Raw genomic sequence first — 25,694 nt, 5'->3', positions numbered from 1 at the left:
GATGAAACGAGTATCAGATGGTGTTTGGTGCAGAGGATAGGACTGAAGAGGTTGTCATAAAGTTGGCTGTGATTAACAATAAATGGGAGCTACTAATTGACCATATTGGTAAAGTCACCACTGCTGCGAAGTTGCAAATTCTCTGGCTCACTTAAACTGCCAGTCCAGAAACAGGGATTTTAATTATTATTAATTACCAACAGCAAAAATCACATAGTTAACTGGAAGGAGGGATTTACCATTGACTCTGGGGAGGGGACTGCTGGCATTATGCACAGGGCAAGCTGGAGTCCAGTGGAAGCTGATACGTCTTAATAATTATACATTTGGAAGCAATTTTCACCAACAATAAGATACGTACATAATTGTATATGATCCTTATTAATAAATACACAATGCACATTTTGAAGTTATCTGAGTAACTTTATAACATGAAAGAAATTGCAGTTTAGGCTATTAATTTTAACAGAATCCTCACGACCTTTAAAAACATAAACAATCTTGAGCACCTTTCCCCATATTTCCCCCCATTAAAACACACCCAGGCCTTGTCTTTACACGATCTGCTGCCATACACTCCCCCTGCCCCATTCTCAGCCACTAATTATCCCCATTAACAGCTACTCATTCCCCTAAACTGATCTTTAACCACTCCTTTGGCTATCCAACAGCTTTTTCTCTCTGTCTTTGAGCTCTATCTCCACCTATCATTTACTCTTGCCCCACCTCCACCTCATTGTCTGCACAAAAACCATCCTTTTCCTGGCTCCCATCAGTTTTGAAGAAGGGTCGCTGGACCAGTAATGTTAATTCTGATCTCTCTCCATAGATGCTGCCAGACCTGCTGAGGTTTTTCCAGCAAATTTTGTTTTATTTCAGATTTCCAGTATTCACAGTTCTTTTGGTTTGTAATCCTTAATTCTGCCTCCTTTGTGGAAATAATTTAATCTATTCTCTTCTTACTGTGCAGGCTGAGGAAAGCCATCCTCACTCCCACCCCCCACCACTCCACTTCATCCTCACCACATTCTACAGAGGGTTCATTGAGAGTACCCTGAGCTGTTGCATCACTGTCTGGTTCAGGAAACACACCATCTTGGATCATAAGACCCTACAACGGATAGTGAGGACAACTGAAAAGATCATCGGGGTCTTTCTTCCTACCTTGACAGACAGTTACAACACAAGCTGCATCCAAAAGGTGAAGAGCATTGTGCAAGACCCCACACATCCCTCACTCAAACTCTTCTCCCTCCTGCTGAGATACCGGAGCTTTCGGTCTCTCACAGCCAGACTGTGCATCAGTTTCTTCCCCCAAGCCATCAGGCTCCTTAACACTGTATGATCAGACTTTTTTCCATCTGAAATTCTTTCCACGACTTTGAATTGCTGATAGAAAAATGTCTATTATTTATCATTCTTCTATTACAATGTAACTTGCATGTTTTGCACTTCTTATGCACTTAATGCCATGTATGATTGTGTAGTTTGTGCTGTCCATGTAGCACCCTCGGTCTTGGAGGAATGCTGTCTTGTTTTTACTGTATCAGTTGTATCTGGTAGAAATGACAAATAAAAGCTACTCTACTCTACAAACCCTACCTGCAAGGAATTGCATGTATCAAAGATCAGAAATGGACAGTCAATACAGACTTCAAACACATCCAATAATGCAAAGACATAAACAGAAATCACGCATTATAGCACATTCAATACCCAACAGTTTACTTATGTCAGAATACTGCATTTCAAATATATTTGCCCTATGTCAGCACAATAAATTTCCCAACATCTCTCAATGCAAAGGAACACCTCCTGTCTTTCTGCCTAAATAATGTGTTGCTTTAGTCAACTTCAGTTTGGCCACATTTGGGATATTGTGTACAGTTCTGGTTACCACACTACAAGAAGGATGTGGAGGCTTTGGAGAGGGTACAGAAACAGTATCAGGGTGTTGCCTGGTTTGGAGGGTATTAGCTATGAGGAGACATTGGACAAACTTGGTTTGTTTGCACTTGAATTTTGAAGGATGAGGGCAGACCTGGTAGAAGTATATAAAATTACAAGAGGCAAAGTATGGACAGCATTAGTGTTCATCCTAGGGTAGAAATGTCAATTACTAGGGGGCATAGGTTTAAGTTAAAAGAGGGTAAGTTTAAAGGAGATGTAAAAGGCAAGGTTTTTTTTATACAGAGGGTGGCAAATGCCTGGAATACACCCCCAAAGGAGGTGGTACAAGTGGAAACAATAGCAGTGTTTAGAGGCATCTTGACAGGCATATGAATAGGCATGGAATGGAGGGATAGAAACTGCATAAAGGCAAAAGTTTTTTAGTTTAGAAAATCATCATATAAAGGAGCTGACTTAGTGGGCCGAAGAGCCTGTTCCTGCGCCATACTATTGTTTGATCAATGCTGTGAATAACATATTGTACAAGTACCCACTTCCAATTCTTCTTTCTGACATTGCCATTTATTCCCAATATGTGGGCATTTGCTCCCCGCAAGTTTGACTTAGGATATAAACAGTTTGCATTTAAAAAGCTATTGGGGGGTCACTTTGAATCCAAAAGTGTGAATATTGAGGTTTAAATGCTTTCCTGTTCATTGAAGAATTGACAATCTCAATGACAGGCCCCAGGCCTGACTGAAGCAGTCACAGTAGTGAAACTACATGTGGTTGAGGCTATGGGATACTGTTGGGACTGAGCAACTAGTTTTACACCTGCTCTGTGTTTCACTTGCAACACTAACATCACGGTCACGAGATAAGAGAACAGACAATGAAGTAGAGGAAAATGTTTACCGGCTGCTGAGGCATCGTCGCAGAGAGTATGATGCTCCCCCTGCACAGGTCCTTGAGCACTCACTCCAGGGACCCCAGGCATCCCACTGAGAGTCTCCATCCTCCTCAGACCGAGCTATCCGTGAACTCTGCAACACAAGTTAATCTTTGTCTGAAAATGCACGTATACATTCAAAGCAATTGTTTTAAAAGTCTACAGCATCAGCAGAAATGACATCTTCTGTTTTAAGTAAGATTGAGTGTAGTTTAGTTTGTGGGGTTTTAGCCCCAAAGGTAAATTAAACATTATTAAGAATAATATGCGGTTATTTATCTAAGGATAAGTGAACCTTTCATATTCAACTTCAATCCTTTTAATGTGTAAACTTTGATCTTTTTTATTAGATTAGGCTCCAATATTACATGTCATTATTTTCTTGGGAATTATATTCGTTGATGAGGGCAATTTAACTTGCAGTCGTAAAAATTTACCTGATGTTTCAGAAAGAAATGTTACTTTTTAAAAAGTAGCATCAACTCACAACTGTTGAAATGTGAGTCATTGCTGGATTATTTCCTCATTTCAAAATGCCTTCTATTTGTTCACATTCCACTCTCTATCATTCATTCTGTCTCGTACTCCATCCGCTCTCCAGTGCAGCAGGTAGAGAAGTGATGGGGATAATCCTCTCGGTTGTATTAATGTTTGAATTGGAATTGTTCTGCAACTTCGCAATAAAGTTACTGAAGCCTCAGATTCCATCTATTGTGCTAACCTGCAAGGTTAGGTGGTAGATTACACATTAGTGGGACCCATTATATTATTCCAGAATCTCCAGGATACTCCTAGATATTAATGCGCCATCTATAGGAACAACAATTAACATGAACATTGACCTGTGTACCTTCTTGCACAGTTTTTAAATTACTTGAGGTCATCAGATTTAGTTCCCTTTATGGCCTTGTACTTCAGCCAGATTTCAAATGGGGTGTGAATATGGTTAGTGTGAGACTACAGCAATGAGGGAACTCAGTCAAGAGATGAAGGCCAAGTGAATTACTGATTGCCTACAATTGGAAATCTGATTCAAAGTGTGAATTTGGTGTATAGGGAGAATATAGTGCTTCAACTGGGGTTTACTGCAAGAAGTACATGCTCCAGAGAAAAAAGGGGAGTTGGAGAGGATAAAAGGTGTGGATCAACAAATTGATGTGCAGTGAGACCAGTGCGGAATGACATCACAAATAGCAGCATGACAGGAGTGCATGGAAAGAAATGCCTTGGTGAGTAAGATTGGAGAATATTTTTAGTTTTTAAAAGTAAAAGCGAGCTCTTCACTTTGCACTTACAGGTCCAGTGTTTTTCTTCTTTCTTTACTTAAAAGTAACTGTTTAAGTATGACATTGATACTGGTGATTTTTTTCTATTAAAAAAAAGGACTAATTTGCTAGGTCCACTGCTTTAGTGGTGCAGTGAACAGTGAAGAAGGTTTACAATGGGTCCTTGATCAAATAGGCCGAGACGTGGCAGATGGAGTTAATTTAGATAAATGTGAGATGCTGCATTTTGGAAAGGTAAATCAACACAGGACTTATACATTACCTTAATGGCAAGGTCCTGGGGAAAGTTGCTGAACAAAGAGACCTTGGAATTTAGGTTCATAGTCACTTGAAAGTGAACTTGCAAGTAGACAGGATAGAGAAGAAGGCGTTTGGTACACTTGCCTTTATTGGTCAAGGCATTGAGTATAGGGTTTGGGAGGTCATGTTGCTGCTATACAGGACATTGGTGAGGCCAATTCTGGAATACTGTCTGCAATTCTTGTATCCGTGCTATAGGAAGGATGTTGTGAAACTTGTAAGGGTTCAAAAAGGATTTACAAGGATGTTGCCAGGGTTCAAGTATTTGAGCTATAAGGAGAGTCTGAATATTTTCCCTGGAGCATCAGAGACTGAGGAGTGACCTGACTGAAGTTTATAAAATCATGACGGGCATGAATAATCAAGGATTTTTTTTCCCAAGGCAGGGGAGTCTAAATCTAGAGGGCATCTGTTTAAATTGAGAGAGGAAAGATTTAAAAGACACCTAAGGGGCAACGTTTTTACACAGAGGCCAGTGCGTGGATGGAATGTGCTTCCAGAGGAAGTGGTGGAGGCTGGTACAATTGCAACAAATAAAAAGCATCAGGATGGATACATGAATAGGAAGGGTTTAGAGGTATATGGGCCAAATGCTGATAAATGAGACAAGATTAATTTTTGATATGTGGTCAGCATGGATGAGTTGGACCGAAAGGTCTGTTTCCATACTGTACAGCTCTATGACTCTAATACAATGAACTGTAAAGAACAGGAAGTCTTGTGTGCTTTATTTAAAAGTTATTTCAAATAAGATAGTGATGGCAGGCTAGTTGCTGTGTCATTGCTACAACATGGATAAACTGCTGAACACCAATGTAACACAGGACAAACACCTCTGTAGGAAATACTTGAAGCTCCGGAAACCTCAGATCCAAGATAAGGACCTGGAGTCTGTGGCATGTTCACTACTACATCAGGGAAGGGGAGGTTAACTGGTCACTTTGCTGCCGAGAGCAGTCATGTTCTTCAAATTAGGTAATTCAAAATTGGCCTGTGATCTGAGACAGGAGAGTGTACCTGCAGGCAAAGCAGGGTATGAGGACTCAGCAGTCAAAATTGGCCCCTGGTACTGAGATTCTTGCAAGCTGTGTGAATGGGAGTGGAGACTGCAGGAAGGATGAGCAAATTGACTATGGCTTAACCTTGGTTCAGGGAGCTATTCAAGTTGAGGAAATTGCCATCCTTACTTGGTCTGGTCTACATGTGACTCCAGACTCACTGCAATGTGGCTGTCTCATAACTGCCTTTGGGATAACTAGGGATGAGCAATAAATACTGGCCTTGTCAGTGACACCCTCATCCTGTGAATGAATAAAAAAGAAGTCAAGGAGTTAAATATGTGCCTCAAAGATTGGTTTGGATGGAATAGCTTTGAGTTCATGGGACACTGGCAGAGTACTGGGAGCTAAGAGAATTTGAGTACTTCAGAGTCCAGAGTACTTCAGACAGCCCCTAAGCCATGACTTTAAAGATTACAAGATGAAAACTTTGCTTGTCTGTGTCACATTTGACTTACCTCCACATATTAGTGTGGAAAGCACCAGGGAGTGGGGACACAGTTTAACATGCACAGATAGGTTTCAGCTAAGCAATCCTACATTTACTGCAAATACCTTCAGGTCATGGCAGTAGAGGTAAACATAGCTTTCCAGAGGTTGCCCAACTGTGTAATCCACATTCAGTCCTTCAATTCACTTCTGGCCAAATCAGGAATTATTTTCAGCAGAGACAGAATCATCAGCGGTGAAAATGATACTCACCCTTTGTCAAAGAAAAATGTGTGGATCAATCTGCAGTGAAATATTTCCAAAATTTGGACACATTGTTCAATGAATACCTTTGTGACTACACAGACACTTCAGTTTTCTTGATTGTTGTTCATGAAATTCAAGATACTTTAAAGCACAGAGAAAGAGCCTATTCCACCACTCTTTCCTCCAAAAAAACTCAAAATGTTGTCCAAGAACAATCCATAATTTAATCACAAACAGCAGTGGTACCCTGTCCCGTGTAATGTGCCAGCATTTCTAGGATTGCAGAAAGGCTCATCAACTTTGTTGAGAAATGAACCCTTTTTTTCACTTGTATGTTCTTTGTAGTAAGGTTGTGTGGGGCTCCGGGTACAGCTGGGAAAAGGGGGTGTGATGTGGTCACTGTAGGGCTGTGGGTGAGGCACAGGGGATGGGTCAATGTGGGACTCTGGTCAATGCTGAAGATGTTACTTCTGTTTGGGACTCGGCTTTCTTCAAAATTGTGTTGTTTGAATTGTATTTAAGCTATTTCAGAATTAATGAACAAGAACATTTCTCAAATGCTGAAGTCATTCACTGGTCTTTTATTTCATATTTAAGTAGTACAATATATAAAAGGACAAATTACAGTATTTTAAATTCACTACTCTAATTGTCCAAAAACTGTTATTCAGAACAGATGAAAAATAAGTTGATGTTTAGTGCTCCTGATGTGTATAATGATAATTTGGTTCTAATTCTGAAAGGTATGCAATGAATAGAGAGAGCTGAAATGTGATCTCCCATCTTGGCATGTTAAAAATATGCAGCTACACGCCAACACTTCATACTCTGTACTTAGAAAAGCATTCACGCACCACATGATTCTTTTCCCCACTGGCCATTTCCAAAGCTTTAGTGAATCGTAATTACCCTCAATACAGTCTTCAGTCATGGTCATTAACTGCCTCAGTGGTTATCAGAAGATGCTCCCTCACAATCCATTGCCTCAGGGCACTGATTCACCCTCACTTTCTCCCACTACATTCACATCATTCTCATGCTTCAACTGTGCTAATACAGCTCATTGATGCAGCTGCTCCTGAATTATTTTAATTCGGTCAAAAAGAAACGTCTTTGATTTAAAGAGACACTGCGTCTTTCTAACAGCAATTATACTATAAACTGCAAAATGCCCAGTTTTTTTGTTCAAATTCCAGGTGGAAGCACAAGTACTGATTGTCTCAGACATAAGGCAGTCAGAGGACTGATGTCCATGGGTGTCCTAAACTTGGATGATTGGGACTATAGTTTTCAGTAATTCATCAGCAGGCTAGCCACACTCATGGCACTACAAATGATCTGGGTGATGAGAGTGACAGTTCAGGGAAGACCATGCAAAGAATTTTTCAAAATCTTTGTCACTGTGCCATAAGTCATGATTCCTGTGATATTGAGAAATTAAAAAAGCTTGGTGAAACATTTTTATTAATGTATGCTTAGAATATAGATTTCAGTAGCAGAATTATCATTTTATTGTCTTTCACGGGGTTCAGGAAATAGTAATGGGTTGCCTTTTAAAACTGTTGCAGTAGTGTGTATTCAACATTAGTGAGTGGCTTGCTGGTTAAGGGTCAACCATATGGGTTTGGAATCACAGACAGTCTCATACCAGGTAAGGATGGGAGATTTGCTTCTTCAAAGTTGGAGTTTTACTACGACTGAGAATTTAATGTGCAGATTTTATTAACTGCATTCAAATTGCCAAATTGCTTTGACATGTTTTGTTGGATCATTGTCTAAAAGGGTTAACACTGAGGAATGTCATAAGTACCACCCACTATGATGACAGCATATGGACCTGTGGACAAAACAGCTTGGGCATTCGTCTGGTCATCCTCAAAGTCTGTGACAATATCCATTATCCCACATAATGTATAGCTAGTTGCTAACATGTAATAAACAGTACCTTGTCAACTAGAAGAGATCCCAGTTAAGTGAAGAAGTGTTTTCCTTCTCCCATACTCCAAGGAAGAGAGCCTGCAGTTTCCTATATTTAATGATGATGGAGGAGGCAACCTTCATCTTCAGCAGTTATGTTACACAATTTAATGAGCTAGCCTCCCCACCCAATAAGATTGGGAAGCAGTAAGGTTATGGGCAGAAGTTTCATTGTCAGGGGAATGATGATGCACCTTCAAGCTGAAACGCAAGGCTCATGACAGATCTGCCACCATGGTGAGGGTTTTCCCTTCAACAGCATCATTGTACCTAATGCAGCAATGCTTATGTTCACTCCCTTAACAGAAGGATCAGACATGAGTAATATGGTACTGAAAAATTCAAAAGATGCTTCTTACAACTCCATATAAATGGCAATCATGTGCACTTCAACATGTGCACTTCAACATGTGCACTTCAACATGTGCACTTCAACATGTGCACTTCAACATGTGCACTTCAACATGTGCACTTCAACATGTGCACTTCAACATGTGCACTTCAACATGTGCACTTCAACATCAAATCTGATGTTAAGTTATTTAATTACGAACACTTTCATCAATATGTCATGGTGAAGGAGCCCCTGTTCAGATAGAGTTTGACATCTGGTCACATGCTATGATACAGAAATGATATTATGAGTACATCTATAGATTTAGATTACACTAGATTCCCTACAGTGTGGAAACAGGTCCTTCAACCCAAAATGTCCCTCCAAAGAGCAACGTTTTGGGTTGAAGACCCATCACCCACAGACTAATGTGCCTAACACTATGGGCAATTTAGAATGGCCAATCCACCTGACCTGCATATCTTTGGACTGTGGTAGAAAACCAGAGAACCTAAAGGAAACACACACAGACAGGATGTGCAAACTCCACACAGATAGTCATCTGAGGCTGAAATTGAACGCAGGTCCCCAGCACTGTGAAGCTGCAGTGCTAACCACTGACCCACCATGCTACCCTTTCCAGTCATACTGTATATGAACTGAAACATCACACAATGTCTCCCTTTCTCTAAAGTTTAAAAAAAAATGCCAAACAGATTTACATGGGCACCTGTTGTCAATTTAATGATCATATGTATAGGTAAACACAGAGCTAACAAAATTAATAATTCAAGCTTCAATATAATGGAAACAAGGCCATTTCTGTACCCTAATGGAGAGGTACATGCTGTGCTTAGTTGCTGTTGGTTGAGAAATTGGTGGTCTTTCTACTTGTTGTCATCACACTATAACACTGCAGAATCATTCATTGTTAGAGTTTTCATCCTCACTCTCTTGATGCATGATTATAGCACCATACATTGGCTCGAGCTAATTTCTGTTCTTTCACAATGTAAAACCATGCTCAGTAATGACTCCATGATCTGGGTTGATTGCATATTTGAGAAACCTTTGCTGGTGTCCAAGTATTTGAACTTGGATTTCAGACACAGTTCCAGTAGTTCTTTACATATTCATTGGAAAAAAGGAAGAGAGGGGATTTAATTGAGGTGTACAAGATAATGAGAGGCATAGATAGAGTTGATAGCCAGAGACTTTTTCCCAGGGCAGAAATTGTTAAAACGAGGGATCATAGTTTTAAGTTGTTTGGCGGAAAGTATAGAGGGGATGTCAGAGGCGGATTCTTTATGCAGAGAGTTGTGGGAGCATGGAAAGCATTGCCAGCAGCAGTTGTGGAAGCGAGGTCATTGGGGATATTTAAGAGACTGCTGGACATGCATATGGTCACAGAAATTTGAGGGTTCGTACATTAGGTTTACCTCACATGAGGATCAATGGTCAACACAACATCGTGGGCTGAAGGGCCTGTTCTGTGCTGTACTGTTCTATGTTCTATATTCACTGATTATGTATCCCTTCATTCTCCCCCATCCTTGAAGCTGAATGTCCTGTGTCTTAGAATTGTTCAGCAACTGGTGGCTAGACAAGGTTTTCACACCCGAATAGATGCTGTTATTCCTTCTCCATTGGTGTTACCCAAAAATGCAGGAATGTATTGTAAAAATACCACTTTTCCACTCTACATTTTATGACCAGTGAATTGATAGTCTTGCAGAGAGTATGCAATGCACTATCAGAGTGAGGACAATATGAAATGGGTCAGTCCTCACATTGTGTAATGCTTAGCCAGTGAAGTGTGGTCTTTGCCAGACACTCCCTTTGGTGAGACCATGAATAATCCGAGAATAGTGGCTATTGGATCAATGTTGGCTGCAGCACTCATGGTACTATCAATGTCGCAAGGATGTAATCTTCCCCACACACCGTCAAGAAGTTGTTATTTTCATCTGAGAAACTTCGAGAACATTGTGTGGGTGTAAAGTTTTCCTTCACTGATTGTGTTGAGGCACACCAAATGTAAAATGAATATCCTGATTCATCTCTGCTTGTACATTGATTCATGCAGAAGACATGAATTTGCATACAATAACTGCGTGTACCTGACATAAAATGGTCATGGTACCATGGCATAATGCTTTGAATATTAGAACTTGAAAATCACTAGCCATGATATACCAAGTTTGCTTATGTATGTCTAAAATGAATCAATCTTCCCGGGATTTTGTTCAATGCTATCAGGCCATCCTTGGCTAACACAGCTCTTGGTAACTGCTTGTCTTCTGGCACTTGTAGATTTTAACAGGCAACACTGGCTCTGGGCAAAATGCAACAGATCTGTCCGAAGAATATCTTCAATCCCATAGTTGCCAGAATCTATGTGTAGATCAAGAGGAGTATATTAACCTGCATGAATCGGGAACCTGCTCAGAGGGTCAGATGGGATTTTAGATAAGTTTTAGTAGCTTATGAACTATTTCATCATTAAATGCCTTGCTGGAGAAGCAGGTAGGAAACCATATAATGTTCAATAGCAGAGTTAATGTTTCACAACATCTACTCAGAGGCAAGTGCAAAAACCTTGTCCAACAACCAAGTCCTGAACTAATCTAAGGCACAGGACATGAAGTCTCAATGACATGGGAGAATGAAGCGATACACAATAAGTGAGCAAGCAGAGAACATGGGTAGATCACTTGTGCAGGCGACTGGGTTTTGTAACCAAAAGCAATAGGTTTCTCGGCTCAAATCAGTCACTGCCAAGGCCTTTACATAATACATCACATCATGAATCACGATTTCCTGGAGTTCACAGTGTTGTAACAAGCAAATTTTCTTTTTTGACAGAGTCTGCTTGAAAGAATCAAAGATATATTGATGATCATGTTGCCATACATCATGCATATTATTCAGTAAATTTCGTAGTGAAGATAAATCGCCACATGTTGGACAATCTGATGCAATGTTGCAGATCTCCTTTATCATGCTGAGCTGGCATTTGCTTAACATCCTCAAATTCTCTACACCAGGAGAGGTTCCCTGGGCTGAATATCTGGATGCAAACTTGCTAATCATGGTAACATTTATCTGATACATTTTGCTGTACCAATCCACGTTGTTATATCACTACTATCAGCCAGTGAATAATAGGGTCATGCTCTGTCTTTCTCACAACCATAATCACAGTATCAGTAGCTGTGAAAATATACTCAGGTATGTCTTTAAGAATCAATCCATTTGTTACTGGAATAGCCAAAATGGCAACCATCAGAAACAGTACCATCCAAACAATGTTTGTAATGATGTGAGTGCCTGGGATTCTTTTATGAAAATGGATAGACATCTAGCCGTCCTTCACATCTAACTTGGAGAAGAACATGGCTCTGAAAACTTGAGGATATAATTCTTCTAGCATCAATATGTAATGTGGATACAGTATAAGTAAAGTTGAGGTGTCTTAGACATTGGCATAACCTTACATTGCGATCTTTATGTTGCATGCAGTGGAACCATATAAATCAGTATGGTGGTCAACTTTTCAAATGATTCCATTTCACCCCACCTTATTCAGTTCCACTTCAAGATTCTCTTCAACGTGAGGACCACTTACTTGAAGGAACAATAAATGAGGCATCATCCCTGAACTGCAATATTGCACCATTCATAAAATTGCTAATGATGTCAAAGCACTGGGTAGATTTGTTTGAGAGTGTTGATGAATTCTTTTGTGCTACATCTAGTCTGTTCTCCCAGAGTGAGTGTTGTTTGAAACTGAACTATTGTGATGTTTTGGAGTATATAGCAGGTAGAAGATTTCAGGAAGCCAGTATCAGCTCACATATTGGCACAGCAGTGTGATTCTGACAATGCACACAACTGGTGATGTTATACTCTGGGAGACAATCTCTTGTAGGTTGTACCATGAACTATCAGTATGCTGCATTTCATGACTTTCAGGATGTGCAGTGGTAATACAACGGTACCACTTGCTGTGTTACTTCTAGTTTTCAGGATGTGCCACTGATCTATTCAGCACACATGATATAAATGATCATAAAAGCTTCTGATCACCTTATATTAACAACATGGTGTGAGGTTAACAATATGAAAAACTTAGACATCTTCCAAACTTTATTGTTCACTCAGTCAACAGTACATTTCCCTTTCGTGTTGATGGTTATGCAAGCTCTTAATACTTTGCTTGCTGCCAGCATCATGATACTGCATTGACCTCTTGTCACTTGCATTTGTCTTGGGGTCTGGCTTGATTGTTCAAGCCAGATTTCCTGCACACACACACATACCAATTATCTTTTGGTGCAAATGTGAAGAAAAGCTGAATAGCTTTTGGGTAGTTGCAACAAAACACATCTTGTTAGTTTGGCGTGCTTTACCGACCATAGCAATAGTGTTGACTGCCCCTAAAGCATGTCATCCTTGCTGGAATAGATCTTGAATTATTGATAGCCAAAATTCATGCTTGCATGCATCTTCAAGTAATGCACTAACGAATGGCTGTTTTTTTTTCCCTTGCCAAGAAGATTCGTCCTAAAGGCTTTAATTAATGCAGAGGTGGTCATTGATGAGTGTCTCAAAGTTCTTTTTCTGAAAAGTCAAACTCATCGCTTTTGTCACATCTTTTGAAAAACCCATCAAAAGACTCTGGGGTTGCTGTTTCAATGACGAGTTGGGGATGTGTTAATCCTTGAAGTTAAAAAATTCGTACCCCAAATTGGTGTTCGAGTACATCCAGATCTTTTCTGTATCTTGCTGATCTTCCACAGGAGGAATGCATATATTAAATCTGAAAAGTCCTTTCTTGCACTTGTGAGTAAGTAAAATTTTCAGAGATCTCTTCTTCAGGTCATTTCTTTCTTCATTGGAAAAATAAAATGGCATATTTTATTTGAATTTCAGTAATTCATTAATGGTATCAATGACAACCCAATTCAAAAATAAATGTTTTTTTTCTCTCCATTTATTGTTGGTTTTCTACTTTTAAAAGTAGAGTGCAGTATATGTTTTTAAAAATTGCTTTTTCCTGCTTTATTTCTGTTCCACTTGAATTTTCACTGTTGCTGCACCATCTTGATTTTTGGTCACTTTCGACTATTCGTTCAAAGTATAACCAAAGACTTCCCTCTGCATTGGTGCGAGCTGAAGCCAGAATAATGATGTCAATGAATCGCTGTATTCAGCTGAGTTGGGCAATGTCAAAAAAAAACTGCGGTTTATTGTTTGAATAGCTGAATTTCTTTCTGGAGAGCTTAATGCTTTTTCCATAAGTAGCAGACTGTCAGTTCATTTTTTTTTTCAAAAAAGATAGACTGAGCATCTAGATTGGCAGAACTTCTATTTTAACCAGAAAAATGTAGCTCTGCCTTTTGGTTGATAAATTTACAGATCCCTACTCAGAAATCTATGCTAAGTCCAGGACTGCCATCTAGCTGATGTTCAACAATATTTCCAAGTGTCTACCACTAAGAACCTGGATTATTTTATAAATGGCCACGATTTCTTATAATGATCTGCCATCATGATGTGAGCTTTGCCTTCAGCTAGGCAATTGCACCTGATGCAGAAGTGCTGATGTTAGGTCCTGTGACATAAAACCCGAATGCAATATTAAAACTATCAACGGATGCTGATTACAGTTTCTGCTAGATACATTTGTTACAGTCAAAGACACTTCAGTTCAGGGCTAATATTGAACTATTCAGTTACCAGTAGTAACACACTTCCATCAATATGTGATTCTTTTAGCAACACCAGTTAGGATGGAGTCTGACAGCATGTGATTTGAAGATTAAAAGATAAGACACAGTGATCATATCTTGAGCATATTCCTTCGAGGAATACAGTATACTTGCTGAGAACATAATATAACAATGACTGTCACACCAACAGCCCTGGGAGTTTCTTCTCTTAATCCAGACTCCATAAAGAGTCAAATATCAGGAATACCAAGCAATACAAATAAATTCACACAATTATTTATGGGACAGAGTTTTCAGTCAGTGTGTGCTCTCACCGTATTCTTTTAAAATATGGATTTGGGAGGAAACAACAGAAATGAATCATCGGAAATTCATAGGTTCATTCATCTTGTTCTCTTTACATAAATATTCTCTTACAATTGATTTTGAGTAAATCAAAATTTATAGAAATATTAAATATTCAGTATTTATTTTGAATAAATAAGTATACTTTATACACTACATAAATACAATTGATTATCTGCTACACAAATACTGCACAGTGGCTTTACCACTTAGCTGCAGAACATTAATCCTTTCAGCCAGTAATGTGGCACAATTCTTAGGTTGATTACTGACTGCAATTCACCTCCCTGTGCTAATTCAGATCAATTCTCCAGTGATCTTAATGCCCAATAACAATCAGAGGTTGTACCACATGGTGAATTAATTTAGGGGAGTTTTTTGCCAAATTAGCCATTCCAGGAAATCACCGTGCTTTATTTTGGTTGACTATTGTCACAATCCATCTAACCCAACCTTGTCCTTAACACATCCACAGAGGCAATTGTAACATCTCAGAGATTACTGACTTAAGACAGACACAGGGTCAACCTGGAAATGCTCAGCTAGAAGTTTAAGGGAGTAGGAATCCTAATCCTAGTCTTAATTATTTGAGGTGGGAGGATATAAACCCCCAGATTTCATTTCAATTTTCTTCCCAGCTACATGGATTGCAACATGTGCAGTCATGTAGCTTAGAGGGAATGTTGATCAGACATGTAGTGACTGTAATTCTTATCAGTCAGTAATAAGTAAGAAATAACAGAGCATGCTAAAGCTATTAAAGTCCCCAGCAGAGTTTGCTATATTTTCCTCTGTGTAGTACAAAGTTAAATTTTGTTGTTCCCTCTCTAAGAACTCACCTGGCCACTTCAGACCACTAGCCTGTCCCATGATTCTCCATTTTATCATTATTAGACTGGAGAACCCACCCTTCCACCTCACCACCATCACACTCAAGATCTTCCTCCCTCAAAGACTAAACTCAAGACTTCCTCCAAAATCCTATTCAAGTGCTCCTAATACATTTTCTTGTTATTTATACATTCACAAGATGAGGACATTGCTGGCTATGCCTGTAGTTGTTGTCCATCCCTAATTGCCCAGAGGGCAGAGCCACAATTCTGTGGGTGTGGAGCCACAAGCAGGCCAGACCAGGTAACGATGGCAGTTTCCTTCCATGAAGGTCATTAGTGAACCAAATGAGTTTCCCCAACATTTGGCAATGGATTATTTTCTATGAATCCAAATTCCACCATTAGCCATGGTGGGATTTGAACCAAAGTCCCAGAACATGATCTGGCTCTTTGGATTAACAGTTCAGCAATAACACCACTAGGCTATCTCCTCCTTTCCCCTCTTGAACACCCCAGCACCTTGTCAATATCCCTCTGCCTAAAATATGATACATGTGATTTGTCCTGCCTTACCTGACCATAGAAATACATGTAGATCCACTTCCACTGCTTGACCACAAGACAAGACTCTCTCAGCGAAGCAGGTAAGGGCTGTTTGGCAGTGGCTGCTTGAAGGTTCAGTGACATTTGTTTAACTGTTTAAATTTGAAAGTTTTTTTTTAAAAGCGCGGAGCGGACCCGGAAGCTGGAGTAGCGCAAGCTTACCTAGGTAATTTTTTTCCTATAAAAAGGCACGCAGGAGAGGAACCCGAGGCACTACAGGGGTAGTGCCTCCCACCCGCCCTCCTCCTCTAACCTAATAATGAGACCTGTTGTGGTAAGCAGGTAAGTGCTGCATTGTCCTTGTTCTATTGTTTAGACCGAGTTTTTTTTTTAAGAAAGGTTACTTTTAGAGGGATGGCAGTGAAGGCAGTGCAATGTTCCTCTTGCAACATGTTTGAGGTGAGGGATGCCATGGTCGTCCCTGCTGATTACACTTGCAGGAAGCGCACCCATCTCCAGCTCCTCCAAGACCGTGTTAGGGAACTGGAGCTGGAGATGGATGAACTTAGGATCATTCGGGAGGCAGAGGGGGTCATAGATCGGAGCTTTAGGGAAGTAGTAACTCCAAAGATTGCAGACACATGGGTGACAATGAGGGGGAATGGGAGGAAGCAGCCAGTGCAGGGACCCCCTGTGGCCGTTCCCCTCAAGAACAAGTTTTTCGTTTTGGATACTTGTGGGGGGGACGACTTACCAGGGGTAAGCAATGGGGTTCAGGACTATGGCACGGAGCCTGTCCCCGTTGCTCAGAAGGGAAGGGTGGAGAAGAGCAGAGCAATAGTTATTGGGGACTCGATAGTTCGGGGCACAGATAGGCGGTTTTGTGGGGGCGAGAGAGACTCAGGTTTGGTATGTTGCCTCCCAGGTGCAAGGGTACGTAATGTCTCTGATCGTGTTTTCCAAGTCCTTAAGGGGGAGGGGGAGCAGCCCGAAGTCGTGGTCCACATTGGGACCAACGACATAGGTAGGAAGAGGGATGAGGATGTTAGGCAGGCTTTCAGGGAGCTAGGTTGGAAGCTCAGAGTTAGAACAAACAGAGTTGTTGTCTCTGGTTTGTTACCTGTGCCACGTGATAGAGAGTCGAGGAATAGGGAGAGAGAACAGTTAAATGCGTGGCTACAGGGATGGTGCAGGAGGGAGGGATTCTGGTATCTGGATAACTGGCGTTCTTTCTGGGGAAGGTGGGACCTCTATATACAGGATGGTCTACACCTGAACCTGAGGGGCACCAGTATCCTTGGGGGGAGGTTTGCTAGTGCTCTTTGGGGGGGTTTAAACTAACACTGCAGGGGCATGGAAACCTAGACTGTAGCTTTAGGGTGCAGGACCTGGAGTGTAAGGAGGTTAGGAACATGGCATCAATCTCGAAAGAGGGTGTCTGTAAACAGGAAGGTGGCTTGAAGTGTGTACACTTCAATGCGAGAAGTATACGAAATAAGGTAGATGAACTTGCAGCGTGAGTTGGTACCTGGGATTTTGATGTTGTGGCTATTACGGAGACAAGGGTAGAACAGGGACAGGATTGGCTGTTGCAGGTTCCAGGGTTTAAATGTTTTAGTAAGGTCAGAGGTGGGGGTAAAAGAGGGGGAGGTGTGGCATTGCTTGTCAAAGATAGTATTACAGCAGTGGAAAGGACGATGGATGAAGACTCACCATCTGAGGTAGTTTGGGCTGAGGTTAGAAATAGGAAAGGTCAGGTCACCCTGTTAGGAGTTTTCTACAGGCCTCCTAATAGTCCTAGAGACGTAAAAGAAAGGATTGCGAGGATGATTCAGGAGAAGAGTGAAAGTAATAGGGTGGTTGTTATGGGGGACTTTAACTTTCCAGATATTGATTGGGAAAGCTATAGCTCAAGTAAGTTAGATGGGTCGGTGTTTGTCCAATGTGTGCAGGAGGGTTTCCTGACACAATATGTAGACAGGCCAACAAGAGGTGAGGCCATACTGGATTTGGTTCTGGGTAACGAACCAGGCCAGGTGTTAGAATTGGAGGTAGGTGAGCACTTTGGGGACAGTGACCACAATTCGGTGACTTTTACTCTAGGGATGGAGAGGGATAAGTGTACACTTCAGGGCAAGAGTTATAGCTGGGGGCAGGGAAATGATAATGCAGTGAGGCACGACTTAGGATACGTGGCTTAGAAAAGTAGGCTTCAAGGGAAGGGTGCAATCGATATGTGGAGCTTGTTCAAGGAGCAACTATTGAGTGTCCTTGATAAGTATGTACCTGTCAGGCAGGGAGGAAAGGGTCGTGTGAGGGAGCCGTGGTTTAATAAGGAATTGGAATCCCTTGTTAAAGGGAAGAGGGCGGCCTATGTAAAGATGAGGCGTGAAGGTTCAATTGGGGTGATTGAGAGTTATAAAGTAGCCAGGAAGGATCTAAAGAGAGAGCTAAGAGCAGCGAGGAGGGGATATGACAGGATTAGGGAAAACCAAAAGGCTTTCTATAGGTATGTCAGGAATAAAAGAATGACTAGGGTAGGAATAGGTCCAGTCAAGGATAGTAGTGGGAAGTTGCGTGTGGAGGCTGAAGAGATTGGGGAGACACTGAATGAATACTTTTCGTCAGTATTCACTCAGGAACAGGACATTGTTGCCGATGTGAATATTGAGTCACAATTAATTAGAATGGACGGCTTTGAGGTATGTAGGGAAGAGGTGTTGGAAATTCTGGAAAGGGTGAAAATAGATAAGTCCCCTGGGCCTGATGGCATTTATCCTAGGATTCTCTGGGAAGCAAGGGAGGAGATTGCAGAGCCATTGGCCTTGATTTTTATGTTCTCGTTGTCTACAGGAATAAGTGCCAGAAGACTGGAGGATAGCAAATGTGGTTCCCTTGTTCAAGAAGGGGAGTAGGGATAACCCTAGTAACTATAAGCCGGTGAGTCTCACTTCTGTTGTGGGCAAAGTCTTAGAGAGAATTGTAAGGGATAGGATTTATGAACATCTGGATAGGAATAATGTGATCAAGGATAGTCAGCATGGTTTTGTGAAGGGCAGGTCGTGCCTCACAAACCTTATTGAATTCTTTGAGAAGGTGACTAAGGAGGTGGATAAGGGTAAAGCAGTAGATGTGGTGTATATGGATTTTAGTAAGGTGTTTGATAAGGTTCCCCATGGTAGGCTACTGCAAAAAAATACAGAGGTATGGCATTGAGGGTGAGTTGGAGATTTGGATTAGGAATTGGCTGGCTGGAAGAAGACAGAGGGTAGTAGTTGACGGTAAAGGTTCATCTTGGAGTGCAGTTACTTGCAGTGTTCCGCAAGGATCTGTTTTGGGACCATTGCTGTTTGTCATTTTTATAAATGACCTGGAGGAGGGGCTAGAAGGTTGGGTGAGCAAGTTTGCGGATGATACGAAAGTCGGTGGAGTTGTTGACAGTGAGGAAGGATGTGACATGTTACAGCAGGATATAGATAAGCTGCAGAGCTGGGCAGAAAGGTGGCAAATGCAGTTCAATGTAGGTAAATGTGAGGTGATTAACTTTGGTAAGAGTAACAAGAAGATGGGGTACTGGGCTAATGGTCGGATACTTGGTAGTGTGGATGAGCAGAGGGATCTTGGTGTCCATGTACACAGATCTCTGAAAGTTGCCACCCAGGTAAATAGTGCTGTGAAGAAGGCATATGGTGTACTGGCTTTTATTGGTAGAGGGATTGAGTTCCGGAGTCCTGAGGTCATGTTGCAGTTGTATAAGACTCTGGTGTGGCCACATCTGGAGTATTGTGTGCAGTTTTGGTCACCATACTATAGGAAGGATGTCGAGGCACTGGAACGGGTGCAGAGGAAGTTTACCAGGATGTTGCCTGGTATGGTAGGAAGATCGTATGAGGAAAGGCTGAGGCACTTGGGGCTGTTTTCATTGGAGAAAAGAAGGTTTATGAGTGACTTGATAGAGGTATACAAGATGATTAGGTGTTTAGATAGGGTTGACCATGAGAACATTTTTCCACGTGTGGAGTCAGCTATTATGAGGAGGCATAGCTTTAAATTAAGGGGTGGTAGGTATAGGACAGATGTTAGGGGTAGATTCTTTACTCAGCGAGTCGTGAGTTCATGGAATGCCCTGCCAGTAGCAGTGGTGGACTCTCCCTCTTTATGGGCATTTAAACGGGCATTGGATAGGCATATGGAGGATAGTGGGCTAGTGTAGGTTAGGTGGGCTTGGATCGGCGCAACATCGAGGGCCAAAGGGCCTGTACTGCGCTGTATTTTTCTATGTTCTATTAGACCCTCCTATTAGCACCCCCGGCTCTGTCACTTGCAAACATTTCCTGGAAGTGGCAGCTGCATTCATACCATTCTCTGATCGCTAACTTTTGGAGTTAGATACAGTAAACACATGGTTTAAACTCCAATGGGTTCAGCTGGATACTGGCAGGAGTCTATCTGAAACCCATGCCCAATTAATGTCATATGAACAAGGTTGATAATGGACAGCTTGTTTCATAGGGTCTGGGAGCCATAGGATGTACAGCACAGAAACAGATCCTTTGGTCCAACTCATCCATACAGACTAGATATCCCAGCCTAATCTAGTCCCATTTTGCCAGCACTTGGCCCATATACCCTTTCTATTCATATACCCTTCCAGGTGCCTTTTAAATGTTAGAATTGTACCAGCCTCCACTGCTTCTTCTGGCAGCCCATTCCATACATGTACCACCTTCTGCTCAATAAAAGTTACTCTTAAGTCCCTTTTATATCTTTCCCTTCTAGTTCTGGACTCCCCCATCCCAGAGAAAAAGACCTTGTCCCTCATGATTTTATAAACCTCTATAAGGTCACTCCTCAGCCTCCAAAGCTTCGGGAAAAACATATGCTCCTACGGCTTATCGTGCATTACCAGCTAGCACCAACTTCTATTGTTGTTTTTCAGCATGCGTAAAACAACACTGCCTTTTTAAACATGAAGGGCATCTCCATTTGGCAGGGAATATAATTATGGTATTAATACTTTAGGCATAATTGATAAATTACAAATTAATAAATTGACAGATTATCTTCACATTACTAAATAAGATCTAATCACTTAATTTCAGATTACTCTGGCAATATCTTTCAAGTTAAAATGGTTGCAACCTATTTCCCCAATATTGATGCAAAATAAAAAACTCAAGGTTAATAAATATCAAAAGTACCTGCAAGTTCTTCCATGAAAAAAAGCTGCAAGATTAGTTCGACTTTTCTCAACTCTTGCATGTTAAAAAAATGTGTAAGAATTGTAGTTTGTCACATTCCTAGCTCATTACTCAATGCTGAGTATAGAATTAACCTGAATTATGTCATGCACTTCATTCCTCATTCCAAATGAAAGGGGCAGAGACTAGGTCACCAAATTGCAGAAGCTATAATTTCATGACCTGAGGTGGACGGCAGGGAAGAAATCATAAATTGGAATTTGTTAGTAATGGGGCTATAAATAAGTCATTGGATTGTCACAGAGTGCAAAGATTAATGGGGCATTACTTCTACATACAAGTTCAAACTAGATGATCACATCTCCTTGTGACTTTCATTGGAACAATGTATGATTGATCATTCTAGTCACCTCAAATTATTGCATTTTTGTAATCATTGGAAGACCTCCATGGAGAGGCAATTCCTGAGAAAATGTATCCCAGTCTTTAGTCACAAAGACTTCACAGCAGTATCTCACAACAAGGCTAAGGGTAAATCCTTTGTGTTTGTCAAACTTTTTGAGGTATTGTATCCTGCCTGCTGCCAGCAAATCTTAGAAAATTTCAGGCTGCATGTTCATGATTTGCTGCCTTTTAATTTGAATGGATTTCCAATAGACAGTGAGACAGGTATCTCAGTGTTAAGGCATACTTGAAAGATTTGTAGTAATTACTTTCATGTGCACTGCGAATCTTGCAAGAAATATATTATTCTGATGCTGTAAGGCACTTTGCAATGGAAATGTCGCATTTTAAGACCCGAAGCAAATATATGAAAGAACTGCAAGTAATTAAGACAAAGCCTAAAATTTTAAAATAAAATCAACCACCTTTGCAATTCTCTACAAAATCAAAGGAAGCAATTAACTTGATTTTGCTACATTAGGCAATGGAACAAATTAACTGTATTTAGCATCTTAACAGCCAGTAAGAAATTAACAGAGTAAAGCTGCAAAGTAATTTAGTGAGCTGTAGAGTAAATTGAGACCATTTTCCTTTCCATACAACTCCTCAACAATCATTCTAAGTTGAAACCAGGCAGGTCTATAACTATTTCATATCACAGCAAGGATGAACACTGGGAAGCCACTTTTCAAGATTGAACTACAATCAGGTCCCTGGGCACAGTGACCTTGACTAACATCACACATTAGTTTTGAGATATTTGCTGTTGAAATTACTGTATCTGTTGGCCAGAAGTAAGTTTAGCAACAAAGTCATTCTTCTGTACCTTTTAAATGAAATCACAAACTTAACAAAAGTTGCAGAAAACCTATTTTACAAATCTACCTGAAATGAATCACTTTCCTTAAATAAAGCTAGGTTTTCTATCTATTTGCAGATGAATTATGAACAAGAAATTTCATTTCAAAATTCAGTAAAAGCAAACAATTGGTATCAAATATATAATGGGAAAAGGAAAAAGGAAAAACATTTGATGCAAACTTAGAATATTTGAAATGATACCTTAATCAATAACTCTCATACCCTAAATGTGTGCCTTGTCACAGCTGACATATTTATTGTGTATTTGTTGTGCATAAATTTTCTGCACAGCATGAATTCCTTTTGTTTTTAAATGAAATACAGCCTGATATCTCCTCATCAGTTCCACATCTCTCAAGGAAGTTGCACTACAACATGGATCCTTAAGATGGAGATGGCCCATTGATGCCAGGAGCAGTTTGATTTCTCACTATATCGTTAGTTTTAATGTCTGAATTTCAATACTAAAATACAAGGGATTATTTTTACTTTCCTGAATCAGCACAACCAGTCACAGCAGTCCAAAAATGACCAATCCTTTCACAGCTTATGTCATAGAAAAATCTACGTCTTACCCTTAAAATATTTATATCAGACATGTTACGTGGCGTCTGTGAGAATTCAAATGTCAGAAGAAAACTGACAAATTTGCAACAAATCTGTAAATATGTACCATCAAGTCCCTCATTAATCACACAATAGAATTTCCTAAGAGCATGGTGGAACAAGCTCTCCTCAGCAGTACCCTTACACACAGTACAGACAGTGTACAGTGTCATTCTTCAACAGTGAAGAAATTGCATGACAGAAATGGGATCCTGAGATTTCTTTGCCTGCAGGTGCTGTCAAATATAGTTTTCACCCATGCACACCCAGCCCTGCAGAGCCACATCAATTGCCTGTCATCCAGGCATAGTGATGTGTCAATGTGCAAATATGTATGGAGTGACTTGCATGATGTTTAATGAAACAAAAATATTGCAAAGTTGTCTTTTGCATATAAACATGCTGATCATTGAGATACACATTAATGTTGGGAAAGAAAATTTGTTAACTCTTCATGCACAGAAGAATGCAAGAATTATTTTTCTGAATTTTGTTCCTCAGAAAATGCTTTATTTTTGCAGGAACCAAGGGGTAAATCCATGGTCTTCTGTTCCTAATGGGGTACCACACTTGAAGTGAAAGAAGTTGCTGAAGGTTCAACACAAAGCTAATGTTGGGAACTAACCACCCACCAATCCTTCACTACAGTAATCGGTTGTCAATTTGACAGAATATCATTAGGCAATTCTATCACTTGTTAAATGAAAGCTGAATGTCAAATTCAGCTGACAGTCCGTCCAAAATGATTCCACATTCGCCAATGTAATTAACTCAAGGTCCTAATTGATAGTTCAAAGTAATGACATAAGAAATGAAGAGTAGTGCAAAGTTCTCTCTGTGTCTCGGCCATCATTCCTCTTCATAAAGGTAACCAAACATTGATTAACAAACCATTCCTCATACTCAAATGGGATATTTGCCATGTTGTCTACATAACAATAGTCACTGCATTCCAGAAATGATGTATTGTATGTGTCACTCTTAGGTATTTCAAGGCACATTTTAATTCAGTTCTATTGTAAAGATTCACTAATCCCAACATTGCACATAATGCAAAATCTAATTAAGCAGTTTCTGCAATGTGTGCCTTTTTTGAATATTCAGTGCATTAAAGGCAAAATTAAATAAATTACATTATATAGTTCAAATACTAACAAAAAAATCTATTCAGCTCAAATGATGCATGTGTTTATCCTCTATGAGCCTTATTACTCAAATTCACTTATCCTATCTCCCTCTCTCCCTCATGTTTATTTAGCTTCTCCTGAAGTGCACTGGCAGAATTCACCTCAACCATTCCCTCAAGGTACTGGGTCCATTTTCTCACCACTGTCTGGATGAAATTTCTTCCTATTTTTCTACTGGATATATGATGATTAGTTTTGGACTCACCACACGTGGAAACACCTTTGCTGTATCCACCCTACAAAACCATTTCAAAACTTTGAAGTTCTCAATTGTGTCACCACACAGTCTTCTCTTTTCTAGAGAAAGAGTGACCAAGCCTGTTCGATCTTGGCAGCTTGCATGACTCACCATGTGCCAATCCCAACCTTACACAAGTGTAGATGTTCTGTTAGTATCTGACCTTTGGCTGTGAATGTCAAATAAGAGAGGGGGCTTGATCAATGCTATGCTGTTGCTGTCTCTTTCTCCCCTGCAATGGCTGAGCAGGTGGCCACTCTTGGGTGCCTGAAAGCAAAGAAAATAAATCAGCAATGTGGTGGAAGGAGAAAGCAGGGGATGAGTGGAAAACAAGAAGTCCATGGTTACACTTTATGCCAGAGATCACAACGTGGGCAAAGTAGGAGTGAAGAAGTCTCATAGGAACATACCATTATCTTCCATGTTCTCACTGACTTTGGATGCCGTAGGCTCTGTTGCAGATTTGGTGAACGATCTTCTCTCTATGACTCAAGAGATGCAGGTCTCCTTGTCCACTGCTATTAAGTGCTACCTTGAGGGATAGAAATTGTCAGCAGGTTTGTAACACTGGGTGGAATCTTACTGTTGGGAGCTGGTCATGGGGTCTCTCTATGGGAAGGCCCTTGTGCAACAAGCCAATGAGGCGGTGGCAATCCTATTGGTAGGCACTCCCTTGGAACCAAGAGTGAGGAGGCACAAAACTCACCCACAAAGGGAGGCAACTTTAGTGCTCAGCAGCACCACTAAGAAGTCATGGCTGCTGTAGGAAATGCACCCCTTGGAATCCCAGGATCACAGCAACCCAGCCACAGGTGAGTAATGTTGCAGGTGATTTTACAAAGGGGGGGGGGGCACGGAAGCAAAGGCAAGTTTATCAGCAGCAAGGGCAGGCACTGGCTCTGAGCGTTGCCCCTTTTTCAATGTCCTTGAATCAAGCTGGGAGAAAAACTGCCTGCATGGTTTCACCTGCCACGGATGCTACACATTCACGCAGCACATGCACCTCAGTTAATACCAGTTTGGGAAAGTGGTGACTAGGTGGTCATTGCAGAGCCTCAACAGGTGGCAGGATGGGAAGGTCAAACATGGGCCATCCCACCAAGAACTTTGTTCTGACTGAGGCAGGAACCAGAAGGGAGGTGGGATGTGGGTATCCGTCTATCACACCTAAGTGTCTTTTTCACTGCCAAGCTCACCATTAATCAAAGCAG

The 25,694-nt window shown here is 40.8% G+C and overlaps 1 protein-coding gene across 2 annotated transcripts in view; it reads right to left on the bottom strand.

The window, feature by feature from the left end:
- The window catches only part of LOC140489990 (ADAMTS-like protein 1), a 557,511-nt gene that overhangs the window by 253,152 nt on the left and 278,665 nt on the right, over positions 1-25,694 (bottom strand). For both annotated transcript variants that reach the window (XM_072589066.1, XM_072589067.1), the window contains one exon: positions 2,806-2,933. In XM_072589066.1, coding sequence (XP_072445167.1) covers positions 2,806-2,933 — 128 coding nt within the window. The remainder of the gene's footprint in view (positions 1-2,805; positions 2,934-25,694) is intronic.

The sequence above is a fragment of the Chiloscyllium punctatum genome, chromosome 2, assembly GCF_047496795.1.
Source record: "Chiloscyllium punctatum isolate Juve2018m chromosome 2, sChiPun1.3, whole genome shotgun sequence".
In the NCBI taxonomy this organism is placed as follows: Eukaryota; Metazoa; Chordata; class Chondrichthyes; order Orectolobiformes; family Hemiscylliidae; genus Chiloscyllium; species Chiloscyllium punctatum.
The sequence above is the reverse complement of the archived record's forward strand: the minus strand, read 5'-3'. Positions and strand labels throughout refer to the sequence as shown.